The sequence below is a fragment of the Callionymus lyra genome, chromosome 4, assembly GCF_982586985.1.
Source record: "Callionymus lyra chromosome 4, fCalLyr1.hap1.1, whole genome shotgun sequence".
Taxonomy (NCBI): domain Eukaryota; kingdom Metazoa; phylum Chordata; class Actinopteri; order Syngnathiformes; family Callionymidae; genus Callionymus; species Callionymus lyra.
Window position 1 is genome coordinate 34,329,101 of NC_141821.1, and position 18,563 is coordinate 34,347,663.

General features: G+C 38.6%; 1 protein-coding gene across 2 annotated transcripts; it reads left to right on the forward strand.

The window, feature by feature from the left end:
• Window positions 1-3,317: 3,317 nt before the first annotated feature.
• On the forward strand, window positions 3,318-11,188 carry insig1 (insulin induced gene 1). Of its 2 annotated transcripts, none has more exons than XM_087789957.1 (7): window positions 3,318-3,409; window positions 5,089-5,332; window positions 5,426-5,769; window positions 6,560-6,684; window positions 6,836-7,002; window positions 7,480-7,579; window positions 9,899-11,188. In XM_087789957.1, the coding sequence occupies exons 3-7, from the start codon at window positions 5,436-5,438 to the stop codon at window positions 9,926-9,928; spliced, it is 756 nt and encodes a 251-aa protein (XP_087646083.1). In that variant the 5' UTR covers window positions 3,318-3,409; window positions 5,089-5,332; window positions 5,426-5,435; the 3' UTR covers window positions 9,929-11,188. The 2 variants fall into 2 exon arrangements, with proteins under 2 accessions (XP_087646083.1, XP_087646081.1); XM_087789955.1 differs by having other exon boundaries at window positions 3,319-3,409; window positions 5,422-5,769.
• The last annotated feature ends 7,375 nt before the right edge of the window (window positions 11,189-18,563 follow it).

Genomic DNA, 18,563 nt, shown 5'->3' on the forward strand with positions numbered 1-18,563 from the left:
GCATATTTGTTTTGTTTTTTACAAAGATACTAGAACCAGAGCCTGAACAGGGTCCATTTTATTCCAACCTTATCGGAGCAGTTTCTTCTCATCTCTGACGAACAACTGAACTCTGTCGTATCTTTCTAGAAAAACAACAGTGAATGAACTTTGGCAGCCTATCATAAAGCGACGTCCAAGAAAAACAACTTTTCTAATGGTCTATTTTTGTGTCCTAGATATAGACGTGACATTAAGCTATAATTGGATTTGATTTGCATATATGTTTTTTAAACATGAAAGGGGAAATGCTGAGGCACCCACTGATCAAACAATTAATGATGAAAACCTTTGGGTTGCATTACCTGAGGTTCCATAATCACAGTTGACTCAAAGCAGTTTTAAAACAACTGTGTTTGGCTACTAAAATAACTCATTTTGTTCAATTATTCATTTTCAGCTTTTTCTATTATGTTCTTATTATGTTCTATTACGGCCAACCCCTCAATAATATGTGGTGTAATTGATCTGCGACTTATTTAAATTGTCAAATCTCTTAGATGCAATATTCATCCTTGGAGCTATTTGCTCTATGATGAAAGCTTCATAAGGCCAATGGTTTCAATTTATTTCCCCTGTAAAACAAAAAAGAGGTTATTTGGGTCTTTAAATGGGTTATTATTTTGTGTCATTTCATGAGTGCTAAACAGTTATTAAAACCAATCACAACCGTTGTCTGTGGTTACTTACACAATACACGTGTCAATATCTTTTCACATTTTTATCAAAGACAGGGACAACTTCCCCCTAAAAAAATGTTTTCTTAATCCCTCTTCAACCTTGCTCCCTCTCATTCGATTGACTCATGCTTTAAAAAATGTTGTGTCCATAATAATGTCATTTTGTCTAAAAGATAGCAGCCTAATTTAATATATGCTCTCAATGGGAAAACTATCAGCCCTTCATTGGCTTTCTCCACATTGATGCTCCTCTCGCTGCTCTTTGCTGTGGGCCTTGGCTCCTTAGGATTTCCAATAATTACACATAGAGCAGTTTATTTGTTTAGGGGAGAAATAAGCATGTTTTCCCCAGACAGGAGCTGACAACATTCTCATTACATCCCCAGGCAGGAAGCAGCTTAATTCTCGGATGAATTAAATGCTGCGGCGTTTGAAAGCCTTGGGGAACTTCTATGGTGCTTCCAGAGCAGCAAATTCTTGTTACTTATCTTTTTTAACCATACAGATGATGAATGGGGGATCAAGTAGATATGACTAATGTAATTTTGTTCAGACAAAGAATACTTAAAGAGAACTAGAGCTTTATGTAAAGATACTGTGGAGCCAGGGTTTCAATCCAGCCTCCCTATGTAAACACTTAAAATTAAATAAAGAGTGTTAGGAAAGCAACATATTGCCTCTGACAGTCTTATTACCCTGCAAGACATGGCATGTTTACTTAAGCTGTCTGCCTAAACCAACAGGCTCAGAGATGGAGAAATGTCAGATGTTAGTATTCTTTCATGCTCGACCTATTTCCCTGAAAATATCTAAACAGCTCAAGTCAAACCTCTCCAGCTGTAACGTTTTTATTTGCCTGTTATCGCCGCATTGTGGTGATTTAATTCTCTTGTAGCATTCAACTGGAACTAATTCGGACTCAGGCTTTTTAAATCTACGGCGTCCAATAGCCTAATGACTCATGTCCATGGTTATTGACAACAGCTAAATTTAATTTAGGTACTTCTTTCCACGGATGTAGGAAAGCAACATTTTCAAGTGAGTTACGTTACGGTTCTCGAGGAGAATGTACCGATACATAGAAAAGTCATTTCGCTCCTTAATTGGATGTCATACTTCTCTGCTAGTTGATAATCTTAAATCCTACCCAACAAGAACTTCTTAGGGGTGGCTTGAAAATAATGTTTTCTTGCCATCTGTATTATAAATACTTTATTTAAATCTGTCAAGTTTAAATAATAGCTTAAGAAGAGCAAGCATCAATGAGAGTGATGCCTGATGGGTCATACAAGTTCTAAAAGTGCCAGTGTAACCTGATTACTCTCGGACGAGTTCCCCTTTAAAATAAAGTTTAAAAGTAGCTTTAACATTTAAATGTAAAAGTCTGATGTGATGTGTTCCAACAATATTTCTACATTTATATTTCCATGCAGTCCATTACAAGCACAGACACAAACAGAGATACTTGTGGACAATTAAAAGTTGCATTTTAGAGTGAAGAAGAAAATCCAATGCACCCAGGTAGGGCTGCAGTGTGTTGGTACTATGTAGTATATTTTATCGGCATTCTGTTTGTAGATACGGCAACAAGAAAAATAATCGATAGTTCATATGCTGGGATTGTCGTGCAAACCAGTAGAGGTGGTGAGACACACAAGGATGTTAGCAAAGCTCTTTTACATTAGATTACATTAGTTTGACTGTTTGTTGCTGTTATGTATCTATAATTTGAACAAGAAATATCAATGTTTTTAATTGCAGAGTCTACAACATTATCTCTAAAATAGACTCTTGCTCATCATCACTAAATATTAAAATTAAACAATGGTTTTGGGTTCTTTTTCATTTTCTAATTGAGCGCCACCTCGTCACAGTAATGACCATGAGACAAATACTTTTCTCATTTACTTGATACGAAAATGACCATGGTGCAAACTCTTTTTTCCAAAATGCCCTGAGAAGACAGTCATATTTTTTACACTTGAAATGATCCATTTCAAATTGATTAACTGAACAGTTGAGTTAATGCCTTTGAAGCCAGCAGAAGAAAACCAGTTCCCAAGTTATCTGTGCATTACGGCAGGGATCACTGTCACTTCATTATTGTTGCACCAGTTCATTGGTAAAACTGAAAAATACCCTGAGACATTTCAGCCAAAGATTATTGTGCCAGAATTGTGTTTTAATTAAAATTGCTTGACACCCCACTAAATTGTTTTTCTTCCCCAATTTGTTTCCGTTCGTGCGTCATCCCTCAAATGATTCACTCATGTTTTTATTTTCCCCAGCATGTCTGTCTGGAACACTTACGTAAACCATCCAGACAAGCAAAACATTCCCTTGAATGTATGTGTTTTTTTGAACGTAGGCAGTGGGCGTGTTATTCTCTTATCGCTTTTTTCATATAGATGCTAGATTGTGGCGCTCTTGCGAAACATGTTTTCGATGACCACTCCAATGGTTTCCCCCTGCGGGCAATGAACCATTCCGTTATCTCTGGCTCGTGTGCAGCGCCCCACGTGAACTGTTAATACACCCTGTCTGGCTCAAACAACAGCTCAACATCACAAAAGTTGTGCTACTGACCTCATTTCACTCCACTTGGTTGTATATAAGTTGTGGGTTTGGGAGACACTGAGAAACACAGAGCCTTAGAGGGATCTTTTAACACAAGCTCCACATTTAAACTGGTAAGCAGAAGTATCTTTTTAAAAATATAGCAGATTAATGCCGTTGATTAATTGTCTAATGTACTAAAGCTATTGATTCTAGTAGATCTATTGAACTGTAAATCAGTTTTACTGTATTGCTTGTCTGCACTGAAGGGGAGGTTCTAATTTCGTTATACTTTGTATAATGACAAATAAAGGCATTCTATTCTAGTATGTGTTAGTGGACACAGGATAATTACTATTAATTTAAAATATAAGCTAAATATTACGTACATTTTTTGCTGGTTTTCTTGCTAGTGAGTCTCTACATCTATCACCACATAACTATTTTCAGTGTCACCTTGTTTACAAGAAAATGTATTTTACAAAAAGAATAATAATAATATCTTTACATGTATTTAAAGTATTATATGGTCCTTGTTTAGGTGTGTATGTAATGTATGTACAGGAATTGATTTTTAAACAGTCATCTTTAAGAAAGAAATGTATGAAAGAACCACTTGACTTCTGTATTAGCTGGGACGCAGAAATGTCATGATGTTACCATGTTTGTCCGGGTTCATTCCAGGCTCTGGTTATGGCCTACAGTCAAAAACCGACATTCAAGTTCGTTTCAATTTGTAAATCTGTATTAAAGGTATTTCTTGGTTACAGCTGGGGTTTGCTTCACAAACTGCCCTTAAATAAGAATTAAAGAGTAAGTAAGTAAGTCATTTTTATTTGTATTGCGCTTTTCCAGACCAGGGTCACAAAGCGCTTAAACAATGAAAACAATATTCAATAAAGTATATACTTTAAAGGGCAAGATAAAACTGATAACAAAACAGGAGTTCCAGAAAATCAAGAAAAAGCCTGAACAAATAAAAACGTCTTAAGATGTTTCTTGAAAGAGTCAGTAGATCATCAAACACAGAGAGAGAGGAAGATCGTTCCAAAGCTTAGGAGCAACAGTCTGGGAGGATTTCTCTCCTCTGGTCCTGAACCGTGGCATCTTTTGAAACTAATTCAAATAAAGGATGTTGCTTTAAGGGTTAAGCATACTCATATTTATAACCCCTTTAGACTCTTAGGTGTTTATTTGTTTTTTATTTGGGATAAGAAACCCCTTATATGTATAATGACTAACTTGTCTTTGTACAGAAACTAGTTTTACAAAAAAAAAGTATGTTGAATTTAATACCTTTATTTCTACTGTAGAGACTCGTCACCTCTAGATTTGGCTGCTTGTTTAATGTTTTGCTGACATTTCTGCCATTGTGTTTTGTTTTTCATTAGAAATTGATTAATGTTGTGATATCACGTCACTGTTTTACAGTTTACATTTGATATATATATATATATATATATATATATATATACATACATTAAATTAAATATATATATATATATACATTAAACTAATATATATATAATTAATGAGTGGAAAAAGAAAAATATAATCTACCATTAGAACAGTATAAAGTGTTGAAAAGGCCGTAGGCAGTAACGACAGAACATTGTTTACCTATACAAATCAGTAATTGTTATTCTCTGTATCTATTGTGGGGGATATAATATGTTTAATTTATAACTATTATTATTTCACAATGGCTCGCTGCTCTAAGTTGTACATTTTGTACCTTTTTATAGGCCTCAATTGCTGACACGAATGTCTTTGGCTTCCTTTTAAAGTAGTTTCCACTTTCGCTTCTCCGCAGCTCCGTGCGTCTGTCCGGACGAGTGGGCGGAGCTTCTGGCGCAACGTCATATCAGCCGCCGCGCTCTGATTGGTCGCCGATCCTCACCCGACACAGCTGTGATTGTCTCCTGCAGAGGAAACTGACTTTAGAGCGAGATCTGAGTCTTTGTAGCTGTTTTCACGGCCAACTGTTCGCTCAACTACTGAAGCTCGGCTGACCCAGAAGCAGTTTGAAGCGAGAGTAGCGACATCTGTGCATCAAGGTGAGTTAAGATAGTGTTTTTTTAAGTGATTTTTTTTAACGCCGTCGAGATTCTACAGTTTGTCTTCACGCGTGTCCCCTTCTCTCCAGCTAGGAAGTGCCAAATGTCCAGACTGGAGGAGCGCTGCTGGAGCTGTTCCTGTGCGTCGAGGGTAGACCCGAGCGAAGCGTCTTCTCCCGCCGCCAACTGGCAGAGAGCCTCGGAGATGATGTCTCTCGTCACCTCGGTGCTCCGCAGCGCGTGCGGCTCCCTGCACGGCGTCAGGACCGCCAGCCTCATCCGCCGGGCTCTGGTGCTCTTCACCGTGGGCGCCTTCTTCGCCCTGGTCCTCAACCTGCTGCAGATCCAGAGAAACGTCACCCTGTTCCCCGAGGAGGTGATGAGCACCTTGTTCTCGTCCGCCTGGTGGATCCCGCCGTGCTGTGGCACCGGTGCAGGTGAGTCAGAACTCATTCATTCGCAAATAAACAACACATTACTCTACATTATACACTACATACACGAATTATATCCCCATTTAAGCATTGTAGTCTGAGCTATGTTGTCTTTCATTTTGTTTTTGTCAATCCATTTTTGTTTTTGTCAGTCGGTCAGTTCAAACAGAGGGAACAGATAAAAAAAAGCTTGACGGGAGTTTCTCGGGCTCTGATTGGTTGCAACAGGCGGGCACAGGCCGAGTCGTGCGCTCATTGGTTCAGGTCATAACGGGTGAGCGGAGGGGGCGGGGTCTTAAGGCCAGGAACCAGGAAGTCTGAGAGGAGGGAAGAATAACAACAGTGACAACATGTGAGATGAAGCGCGCACGTAAACAGTTGCGCCCTCTTTTTTTTATTGCTTTAATCTTTTGACTCACCTGATACTTGTGTAATATTATTGCGTCGCTGTTGGATTAAATATTTATTAAATCCCCTTTTCAGTCTAGTAAGTAAGTCATTTTTATTACTTACTTATTTTTATTTTCCAGACCAGGGTCACAAAGCGCTTAAACAATCAAAACAATATTCAATAAAGTATATACTTTAAAGGTCAAGATAACACCGATAACACAACAGGAGTTCCAGAAAATCAAGGAAAAGCCTGAACAAATAAAAACGTCTTAAGATGTTTCTTGAAAGAGTCAGTAGACTCCTATCAATATAATATTTGATTATTTAAAGGTCATATTGCGTTATAACCTGTCCCCTTTGAATCCACTTTGAATTTTTACCATTGCTATGTGTTCCTCAGCTGTGATCGGCCTGCTGTACCCCTGCCTTGACAGTCATCTGGGGGAGCCACACAAGTTCAAGAGAGAGTGGGCCAGTGTGATGCGCTGCATCGCAGTGTTTGTGGGAATCAACCACGCCAGCGTCGTATCCTTTCACAAAGTCCATGGTTAAGATTGTTAAACGACATTTGGTCAAATAAAAGGGGGGGGTAATGTGCTTTAGGAGGTTGTTCAAATATTTGTGCTAAAATATGTCACTGTCTCAGAATTTGACCTTAACCCAGCAAAAAAAACAGAAGCTGGACTTTGACAACAATGTTCAACTGTCTCTGACGTTGGCAGCTTTGTCCATGGGCCTGTGGTGGACATTTGACCGATCAAGGAGCGGCTTCGGATTGGGCGTAACAACCGCCTTCCTCGCTACTGCATTCACCCAACTGCTTGTCTACAATGGAGTCTACCAGTAAGTCAATTCATGCTAGTTGTCCATGAGATTTCACACTTGAGCTTAATAACTTCTTAACGTTTTAAAGTAGTAGTACTTGCATTCAGTTTTGCTCCCTGTCATCCTGACTTTGTAACACTATTTGTATCTGACTATCCCTTTGTTCGGGGACACTTCCATGGTTATGTTTACTGATGCTAGCTAGAAAAGGGCCATTGTCTCCAATTTTTTTTTAAATCTAACTGAAATCTGATGCTGCTATTAGTGTTGCGATGGATGACACAAACATGTAGAGCATTTCACTTAATCACCTGAAGGCAAATTCCCTTTAGCTAGTGCCAGCACCCCTCATTCCTTTGAGCTGGAGACACTAGTACATTAAGCGGTATCTGCATAGTTGCAGCAACTGTCACCTTTTAAGTCCACATTTAATTAAGATGGTTTAAAATGATTGGGAAGCAAACTTCTACTCATTTTTTTGTGTGTGTTACACAGGTACACGTCTCCAGATTTCTTATACGTGCGCTCCTGGCTGCCATGTATATTCTTCTCAGGCGGAGTTACTGTGGGAAACATCGGGCGACAGCTTGCCATGGTGAGTTATTGTCTTTGCAGATCAAATGTTTTACGCTATTATCACGACACCGTTACCACATTGGAAGATCAATAAGTGAAGGTGTATACTGTCTGTAATTTTAATATCTAGTTATGTCGTGTTGCTAAAGGACCTGTCAGAAAAGTATTTTTCTTATGACTATATACTGAACTACTTCTGAAATATTTAGTCTGTTCTGTAAGGAAACATCCGTTTAATATAATCCCAATAAAACAGCCAAGACAACCAAGATATACTATTTTGTTTATTTTCACATGTATTATAATGGGAAGAAGTAAATAAATGGTAAGGAGCTACTGGATAAAACTGAACTCAAAATTCTAAAATGATATGAAGTATAATTGCATGCAAGCGTTTAACCAACAACAGTAGTCTACAATCTTCTTATTTCACAAGGTCACATGTTTTGGTGTTGTAATGCAAATAGCTTTGAATGTCGAAATTGTGTAAGTGCTGACTCAGGGTAATTCCGAAATATATCTTGTGTTGAAACGGGTGCACTGACCTTATCTTGTATATGGTGATACAGCATTTAGGAAAGACGTATGTACCTTAAAGTTAGAGTTCAGCCAAAATTCTAACTTCACTCATCCTCATGTCGACTAAGGGTTGGGCTTGTTTTCTGTTCCTTTACAAATTATAGACAGAACTGTTTGCCATTTTAATGAACAGCTGGAGTTCTGTTGCCTTCATCTTCGTCCAAAAAGAAACTTGAAAACATCTGGCACTGACACTTGCAAACTTAATTTTTTTTTTTTTCAACAATTTCTCATGTCGAACCTTCAATAAAAGATGGATGTTACAGACGAGATGGAGGTATTTGGATGATTTTAAGATGAAGACCGAGACAACTGAGCTCAAGTTGCGTCATTAAAATATTTTTTTGCATAACTCTAAAAAGTAACTTTGAAAATAATCCCTACCTTTAGTCGACATGATGGTGAGTTCGAAATTAGTGAAGTTTGAATTTTGGGTGATACATTTTATTATCACATCTCATGTTAACTTGTTGATTCAGTGTTTATTTTAGACTTCCGAAAGTTTAAAAGACTCAAGTAATTGTGGCAGAAAGGTGGAATGATAGTTCTGGGTTGATCCGAGGTGAAAAGTGTGACCTCAGGTGACCCTTTTTAAACAAGCTGTTTAGAAACATTACTCATCACAACCTCATTGTGACTCCAACCTGGGGCAATATTGCACAGAACAAGTGGAAGCTTGCTTCAGCAAAAGCATCTGTTGTCAAAGTGTATACAAAGAGAGACAAAGTCTACCAGTTCATTCCAGTTCTTTATTCGATTGACAAATTGGTTAAGCACATGCTGTCAACTTTGAAGTACTTTATTTAAGCATTTTTACCAAAAACTAATTATGCCGTAAACCTTAGATCGTAGACCAAACATTTGACCCAAAGGTTCAAATGTAACATCACAAGTGTCCTTATTCTTCACTTAATAGACCTGCGTTGTCTAGAAGTCACTTTTTGTAAAATAAAAATAACCTAATGTCTTTCTTGAGATTTTTCTTTCAAGTAACATTTTGAAAATTGACATCTAGCTAAGCCTCAGTAGCCGCCAACAAGTATAAAGTTCTCACACTGTCAAGTGAGCATTTAACTCAATTTAAGGATTTAATAGCTTGAGGCCTTCTTTAGAGTATAAAGTTGCTGCTAGGAACATAATTCTTCTGAAGAATTATCCGGCTGACGACGAGAGCGTGTGATTGTCGAGAGGTCTTACATTAACACAGAGCTCTCTGGATGCCTCCCCCTTCATAATCTCTCTCTTCATATACTCCCTGATGTCTTCATTACTCATCAGCCCAAGAGCTTCACCTCATTCTGTCGGTTAATCGAGAGTCCCGTCACTCCCTCAGTTTGATTCAGAGAGAGCGTGAAAGGAGATTATGAGCTCTTGTTTTTCGCAGTCGTGACAGGACACCGAGCCAGTTAGGACTCGGCTGACCAGAGGGTCATTGGCTTCTTGTTGTTTTTGTTTCGACGGTGCTTGGAATGTTGGCACAAGTCTGCACTTGTGCCTTTTTGTTCCACTTGTCTTCAGCTTTTAATTTATGAAGCACTGTGTGTGGAAGGAGAGGGTTATTTAATCCCGTATTCCAACCAACATCCAGAGTGAAACATCTTTGATTGTGCCAAGGACCCATGTGCAACCCCTTGTGGTCATTTGTACTAATTGCAGCTTTTACGTTCTTAAACTGAAAAGGTCAAATGTAATTGGTATTGTGACTCTGATGGTGTAAAATGAAAGTGATAATTAATAATAATTCCTCCTCTTTCCTCAGGGCGGTGTGGAGAAACCTCACAATGACTAAGTGCTGAAATGGCAACCAGGAGATCCAAGAGAGAAGAGGAAAGCAAGGGGAAAGACGAAAAAGATTTTTCTTCAAAAATCTCCCAAAGTGCTGGTCGGAAAAGCCCCTCGTCTCGTGCCATGTTCTTAGAACGGTGGTCACACTGAGCCACCCTTCCTCCGTCACCCATTAATACTTACCAGAGGAGCACAGCGTTTGCCTTTTCCTTTACGTAAAACTCCTGACAACTCATAAGCTATAAAAGTGTACGTTGTGGTGTCAATGTAATATCATGATAAAGGGAAAAATGAGGAAATGCCTGGGGCCGGAAGCTGCAAATCTTCCAGAGTGAAACCAAATTTAGTATTTATTCGCTATGAATGGTCTGAACCCAAAGTGCAGAGTATAAGAAGCACACTTTGCTGTTAAGGTTAAATAGTAAATGCTTAGAAAACATGTCCGGGAGTGCCAATTTAACCCACAAGTGTTGAGAATGTTGGGATGATACAAAGTGCAAGGTTAAATACTTGATTAAAAACAAAGTATAGTATGAAGTAAGCAGCAATTAGTCGATTAAATTTCTTAGGCAAAGCCGCCAATACACGTGTAGTATTGAACAGAATGTACCAGAGGGAAGATTGTTTTGCTGGTTTAATGTCTTTAAGAATGTGATGGAGGCGAACAGTCCATGTGCCCACGGAACTGATTCAGGATCATGTGAGAGAAGGAGCGAGACATTTTCACTTCAACCATGAAGATCTGCAATCTGTGATTGTCTGTATATTTCATCATTTAGTGCTTTTGTCACTATAAGATTTTGTATAAATGTGTTGCTTGTGCGTGTGATCAAACAGGTATTGTTGTTCCAGAGTAACAGTCCATCAAGATCAAGTGCAGTCAGGGACAAAGTGAGCCGTCGACTCTTTATTTATTGCTTACAATGGCTTACAAATGACTCTAATGCAGTGGTTTATCAGAAGCAATAACTCCTCAGAGACTCTGAAGAGGCGACAACATTGTTTCTAGGCAGTAAATGAATGGAAATACTGATTGTGTCAAATTAAATTTAGTAGCATTATTGAAGAAAAACCTCATTTGTACATTTTGATTTCTGTTGTAGCAAATGAAAGCTACTTGTATTCAGGTTTTTCAAGCTTTATTTTGTGCAGGTGGTGAAGCACCTATTTTGTTCCTCTTAACATTTATTTTGACTGATATTCAGCTGTGTATCACTTCCTTTTAAGAATACAAGTGAAAAATAAAAATAAAAGGTCTAAAGTCGTCTTGATTCATGACTATCTTTTCAATCAACAAAGTTATTGAGGAGAAAATAAATCCATGATGAAGTCAATTATGCCTTATTTGAGGACACCGCGTTTTGTAACACCATGATCATCTAAAATCCATAAAAAGCAATACACTTGTGCTTCTTACAACCTAAAACTTGTAATAATGAAAAAAAAAAATTTAGGTTGACAGTCCAGTTTCCTATTTGAAATAAACATTTTAGGATTTGCTTGATGTTTGCAATTATATGATGAATTCTCAGTGACTCTTATAAATCTTTTTTAAAAAAAAGACAAAAAAAAAGCTAAAGTCACTTTCTCGCTTTATCGAAAGCTATCTTTTGGATGCACTACTTGGGTGACCTCTACTGGCCCGAGGAGTCACTGCGGAGCGCTCTGGGGTCCGGCTGTTGTTTGTGCTCTCAAATGTTATCATCTCATCTTCACCCCTCGCCTTGTCAAAGAGCTCAGTCTCCTGTTTGTCCTCAGCGCCCCCCGCCCGTCTCCCCGCCTCCTCCTCTTCATCATCTAACCCCAGCATCTTTCCGGAGGGGAGACTTCTATTTATACCTAGCGGGAGACTGACAGTTAACCTTTTGCACTTGGGGGACATTTCTGGGAGTGGAGCCAATGTCTGTGGGCTAGTGTGTCTCGCACCCCATCACCCCCTCTTTCCCCCCGTCCTCTCTATGTCCACCCTTCTATCCATCCATCCATCCATCCCGCGCCACACGCCACGTCCCCCCTCCTCTTTCTATTCTCAAGCGGAATAATTGGCGAGACTTCAACTTCCTTTCATTTCCAGCCTCAGCAAACTGAAAGACTCCATTAGAGCACTTCCTCATTGCCAAAATCATCCCCCTACCCGCCGCCATTCTTCTCGCACCCCTCCTTTCACTGTCTGTAACAGGGCCCATCTTATTTATTGATCCGCTCTATCTCAGTCCGTTCCATCTCAGCTGCAGCACCTTCAGCGGTGTGACTTTGATTTCGCCTTTGGAAGGTTTCTTTTGGCCGTTTAGCCTCTAATTTGATGTGGAGAGTGGAGCGCCGACATGAAGACAGTGATGAGAACATTTACTCCTCACTGCAGGAGACATTTTAATTGATCTTTTACATTCTCTCTGGTGGAATAAGTGGTGGAATCGTTTGTGTTTGCCAGTATATGTTGGAGGGGGGCGAGGGGGATGGTTGTCAGTCATACAGGTCATTAGGTAAAAGAGAAAACAGAGGACGTAATCTTAAAACTCTCTCAATGTAAAGATATTCTGTCATGAAAAGTACTCACCCTCGGTCAGTTCTGGAGGGCGTGTCTCTAGAAGGGAGACGATAGCCAGGAAACAATTTAGAAACTGATCTCCTTAACCTTTGACACGAGCCAGACACACTTTTGCGATCTTCTAACAAAAGATTATTATCAATCGTGACCTTACCTTAGATCTGCCACAATAGTGACACATTTATTAGTCTAGTCCAGCTAACAGATGAGTCTCTTCCATACAGATGTTACCCAGCAGCTGAATCCTGATCCATTTGTGGCTTGATTGTGTAGTACAAGAGTCTTGGTACTTTCTTAGGCAGTGACCGTAGGCCACTGTTTTGTAATTGAACCATCAACCTCAGGTCTGAGGCTGTTTTATTATGCTATGAATATAAAACAGTTCAGCAGTCCCTAAATAATACAGTATGTAGAAAGAAGTCAACCTCTGCATCAAAATCTTGTCTGTGATTAACAACATAGATTTCATATATTTAACTGTTTAAATACAAAAAAAAAGTGTTATCATGCCATAAAAAGTGTTATCATGCCATCAAATAAATTGTGTCACATTTAATGTTAACTATATTCAATTAGAAAAATGTTTTAAAATCACTAAGAAAAATGTGATACCAATACCCCCATAAAAAGGACAAATATAGGGAAGAAAGGAGAATAAAAAAGGTCTTCAAAACAAGGATTTCTAATAAGTTATATGAAGAGTAGAAGTAGTAATACAAATGTTAGCTAGCCATAGGAAACATTTCTAAATGGTCTGTTTTATTTTGAGTAATGAGTAATGTGTTGTAATAGAATAGTATATATATAATAGTATATTAATGTGTAGTAGTATAGTTTTGTTTTGTATTATATTGTACTGTGTAGTATAGTGTAGCACAGTGTAGCAATGGCATAGTTTGGTACATAAACTGTACCCTTAACCCTTGTGTTATCTGACCCTGAGGCCTGTTCACCTTGACCCAGAGACAACACAAGGGATACCACAATCACATTCGTTTACAGGCCACCGGGTCACCTCGACCCAGAGATAACACAAGGGTTAACCATCTTTATAAATGTTTAGACCCTTGAATATTATTTTCTTCTGATAGAATCAACCTTGCTCTTATTAGATCTGATGTTCTGTAATTGGTTGGATCACCCTCAGGACATGAAGCCAAGTGATGCCAGAGTAATTGGTCCGGAAGACAGGAACCGGCATCCTGGCGTGCCACTCTACTGGCACTGCCCCAGACTTTGTTCAAGATCAGGGAGTCGACCGCCTCCACTCTGCTGCAGTAAGTGTACGTAGTAACAGTGTGTATTTGTGGAGGTAGATGTTTTCAAGGCGTAACGTGTCAGCAGAAATCGTCCCCCACTGCCACGGTTTATTAAAATACACACTTAGACAAAGCCTGGCTGCTCGTCTTATATCTTCCATACATGGAGGATATTCCCAAATTGGCACCAAGCTGAGCAGGACGGGCGTTTCTGTCGGCGTTGTTGTAAGAGAAGCGGCGCCACGCGGGGCGCACAACAAAGCGATCCAAAGTCACGTCCGCCATTAGTAACTACTTTGGGTACTGTTGTTTTTATTCAGTTCTTACTACACTAAGACCACAGAGAGGTCACAGTGATAAGACAATATTTTCGTCAGCGTTAAAAGAAGAAGGCTTTGCTGCCGGGGCCACTCAGGATTGCCGCAGGGCCATATGTGGCCCCTGGGCCATCTTTTGAATAGTGAAGTCACAGGAAGTGTGGCTGTCACCTGACACCATCATTAAACCTCTCTCCTCCACCTCAAGCCTGACATGTTACTTCCCTCACGCTGCACTCCAAACCAAGCTCTTGCCCGACCCTCCAGTGAAGTGTTTAAGAGTTGAGGAGTTAAAATGACAGGGCGGGGGGGCGGGGGTCCAGGGTACGAGAGATGATCTCAGCAGTGATGGCTTGTGTAGCCACCAGATGACAGTATTTATCCTCCTACTTTCTCCGGACTTCATCACATCTGTGGAGCTCCAAGAGTGGATCCGCTGCTCGCACTGAACCCTAATTATCACCCGTATTGATTGATGTGGATAAATTAAACATTGTGGCGCAGCAGCTCGGATAAGGTTGGAAAATATTTGTTTTCGTGAGACGTTCAAGAAGACGATGTATCTCAGATTATACTTTACCAGTATTTTTCTCTGTTTTTCTCTGGGATTCATTCATTATTTATATTTTTGACATTATAGATACTTTAAAAATAAATGAAAACAAACATCTATAATTATTAACACATGTAGAATGCTCTTTCGTAGATTATTAATTAATTCATTTCATCCTGTATTTAATTGAGTCATTGTAGCTCAAACATAATTATATTTAAAGTATACCATGTTTTTGAATCTTCCTCTATTCTCTTTATTTTTATTTGTGTTTAATAAAAAATATTACTAAATGAACAGTAACATTAGGAGTCTAATAAAATGGTACATTTACTACTTTTTTATCAGAGGGTGTGTAGGGCTCCAAAAAAAACACACGATATAAATCTCAATCCAGATGCTTTTATTAAAACAGTATAATACATTATAACAAAATTAAATAAAAAATAAATACATTTTCCAGGTTTGATGTGTCTCTCTTGTTTAAAATATACAAAAGTATGTACATGTTTTGTTACTTTTAAAGTATTTTAATGAAATAAAAAAGGCTCAAAGTAGGGCGATTAAATATAATTTGCTTTCCACCTCTGTAGGAGGTGAAGAGTTGCAAACATTTTCTATTTAGTTTTTTTCAACACTTTAGGGAGAGCAAGTGAAACAAAATCTTTCTTTGTCTCCCTTTTCTTTCACCACTTCTGGTTCTATGATTGTGTACATGAACATGTAATGAACCTGCAATAGCATATTTATCGACCATCTCCGTCGGAGAACACACATGCATCAGTAAACCATCTTAACATCACTGGAATACACTCCAGCCAGTTCAGGGGAGATCACTTATTAATCGGCTGGAATATGATTGCAGGAATATTTATCTGACCATGCAGTGGGAAGCTGTGTCACATGCACCACCGAAAAGGTCAATGAAATGGATTGTTGGAGAAAATCATCACACGCCGTTATTTCTCTGCCAAAAGGTCTTCAGCAGTATTAATGTTCTGCTCTCTGTGAGGTATAATGAAAACCAGTGTGTATGTGTGTGTGTGTGTGTGTGTGTGTGTGTGTGTGTGAGGGAGTGGGGGTGTGTGTGTGTGTGAGTGTGTGTGTAGAACCGTTTGGGTCTACTGAGTCTTCATTACACCAGAGCAGGGTCCACTTCTGTCCTCTGCCCTCGCTCTACTTCCACCGACGGTCAGGAATAATGAATTACCGCGGACGCCATGGGGAGAGGTCGAGGGTGATTTGGACTCCATTTTAGTTCAAACCACCTCAAATCCCTTTTATTTGCTGACAATATTTGCCAGTTTGGCTAAGAAAAACAGGCTCAGTGATTTCACAGTTTACATTTCCCACTAAAATGCCATCCCCTGGGTCTCTGGAGAAACATTTACACAAATCATACTAAGTGTGAAAATGAATTTATTCTTTCCGAGCGTTGACTTTTTAACACTAAACTTCTCTTTAGTTTCTAAAGAAACTTAAAAAATATATATATAATAAATTAATTAAAACTAACACGTCCACACGTCTACTTGTTGGCTAGATGAGGTCGACTGCAGCTAGCTGGGGTGAAAGGCAGATATTTGTAAGCAGAGGATCGATCATAGATATCACTGAAGGAAAATATATCCTTCATTTAAATATTTTTTTATTTCTCATACTTTATACTTGACATGAACACGTAATAGAATAGTATTTAAAGGGGCTATTTTTCTTATATATAGCTCTTGTTAAAATGACTGCATTCTACTAGATAGTAAGATTTCACTTACAGCGTAAAGTTTAAATAAACTTATTGTAAGACATTATTTCTTTAATATGTGTAACGTGGTGGCAGATTTTCAGCTTTACAGACCCAATCTAAGTACTATAAATGTCAAATAAATCATGTCAACGTACGTAATGACTTGTCTACTTGAGATCTTGGCTCCTTGACTGTGATGTATAAGAAACTGTGTCTTTATGATAGGCAGAACTTGAAGTGTTACTGCTCTATTAAGTAAACATCTGGGTTAGGCATATATAATATAGTATATTTTTGCAGGGTCAAAATAAATACGTGAAAATTCTGCTTAAAAACAATAATTTTGAGTGAATATGTAGGTGTTCATTTTATGAGAGAGTTTCAAGGGATGAATAAATTCTCTATGTTCTCTATTTTAAAGTTATAGATTTAAATTCACAATGAGATGTACACATTCTTTACCTAGTTTACCACCCTTCAATTTACAATTTGAATCCTATAAAATACATTTTCAGCTCATGCAACAGATACACACAAAATAAACTACATAACCCGAACAGATACAGAAGCTAACCACTCAAAGTATTGAAATTACACTTTGTCTGAACTCTCTTTTAAAAGTCAGCGTCCACATTTCTCCCGGCGCTCACCTGTGATGTTAGTCGCTGGATTATCGGAATAATAAGATGCAATATCTGAATAAATGAGCGTAAACAACAGCTCATCAATTCAGCTTTGTGTTGGTTCTTCGTCCACAGGACAGCCACAGCACGACAGCACCGACCTCAGGTGATGACACATTATTCATGCCATCCAAAATAAATCCTCCGGGGTGAATTAAAAGCACATCTCTGATCCCTGATCCGACTTTGAACATCCATAACAAGTGCATAAAAAGATAATGGAATAAATCAAGGTGATTACATTCTAGCATCTGCCTTTGGCGTCCATATCAATGCTAATGTTGTCTGCTAAAAATGTTGATTTGGATAAAACCGATCACAACAAAACACAATATCAGACGTGTGTTCATAACGTGCGCTATAATCTAAGATAGGAATTACATTTAGCTTCTGCTCCAGCAACACAACAAATATGGAGTATTGGAGCTGGAATATAATGTTACAATTGGTTGTGGTCACTGTCAAGTCAAACTGGATTTTGAGTCGTTTTCTATTGTTATACTTTAGTTCTTATTCTTTCCAAAAAACGAATATACCGAATATGTTTAGAAACGCTCAATCAAAACCTTGAATACATGATAAGAAAATCAGGCTTTTGTTTTGTTTTTTTATAGTATGTCTTGTATTTATAGTAGGTAAGTAAGTAAGAAAGAAATGGTTATTTCTAAAGCGCCTTTCTAGCCCAGGGTCACAATGCGCTCATAGGTTCAAATCCAATACTTTGTCATAAAAATGAAAGAGAATAATCCAAAACTCATTCTTGGTAGAATATGATAAATAAATAAACAAAAAAAAAACAACGACACCTCAAAGTTTAAAATAGCTTTAATAATATTTGTTAGCTCAACATATATGTTTATTATTAGACTCACATTGTTTCTTTATTTGAAAAAAAAAGTTGAAGTCAGTGTATGAATGGATGGATGAAGGAACGGTCATGTGCTACTCTCAAGACTGATGAATGAATGAACTTATGTGGAGTAAGAAATTGTAACCTGGAAGCTGAGTTTAAAGTTAAACAGATGACATATGAATTGGTGAAGATTGCAATCATTCTAAACAATCAACTTGGAATAAATCAAAGAATAAAACACTTACCGATAACTTAAAAAGAGAGAAAGTGCTGAGGATGAATTAATGAATGATATTAAAGTCAACAATTTCAAAGGAAAGAATAATGTGTAAAAACAATAGATACTACCGGAGAGATGCAACCATATAAGAGGGGGAGAATAAAGGACTTGTTTCCCCTCTTCTGCCTGCAGGTGTCCCGGGTCTTGGCAGTCTAAATCCACCCGGGAAAGTTATTGCGTCTAAGTTTAGTCCGTGCCTGGCCTCCCTGATAAGTGACAAATTCTCCACATATCCGGGGGTGGGGGGGGGCAAAACAAATCAGGTGCACAGAGGTGAAAGGGACCAGTGGCTCGTGGGGGGGCAGGACTATTTTGGCGAAGAGCGAAACGATGCCACACAGGGAGAGGGTCGAGCCTCCGCTTCTGACTTGACCCCCAGACACTAAAATGAAAAGACGTCAC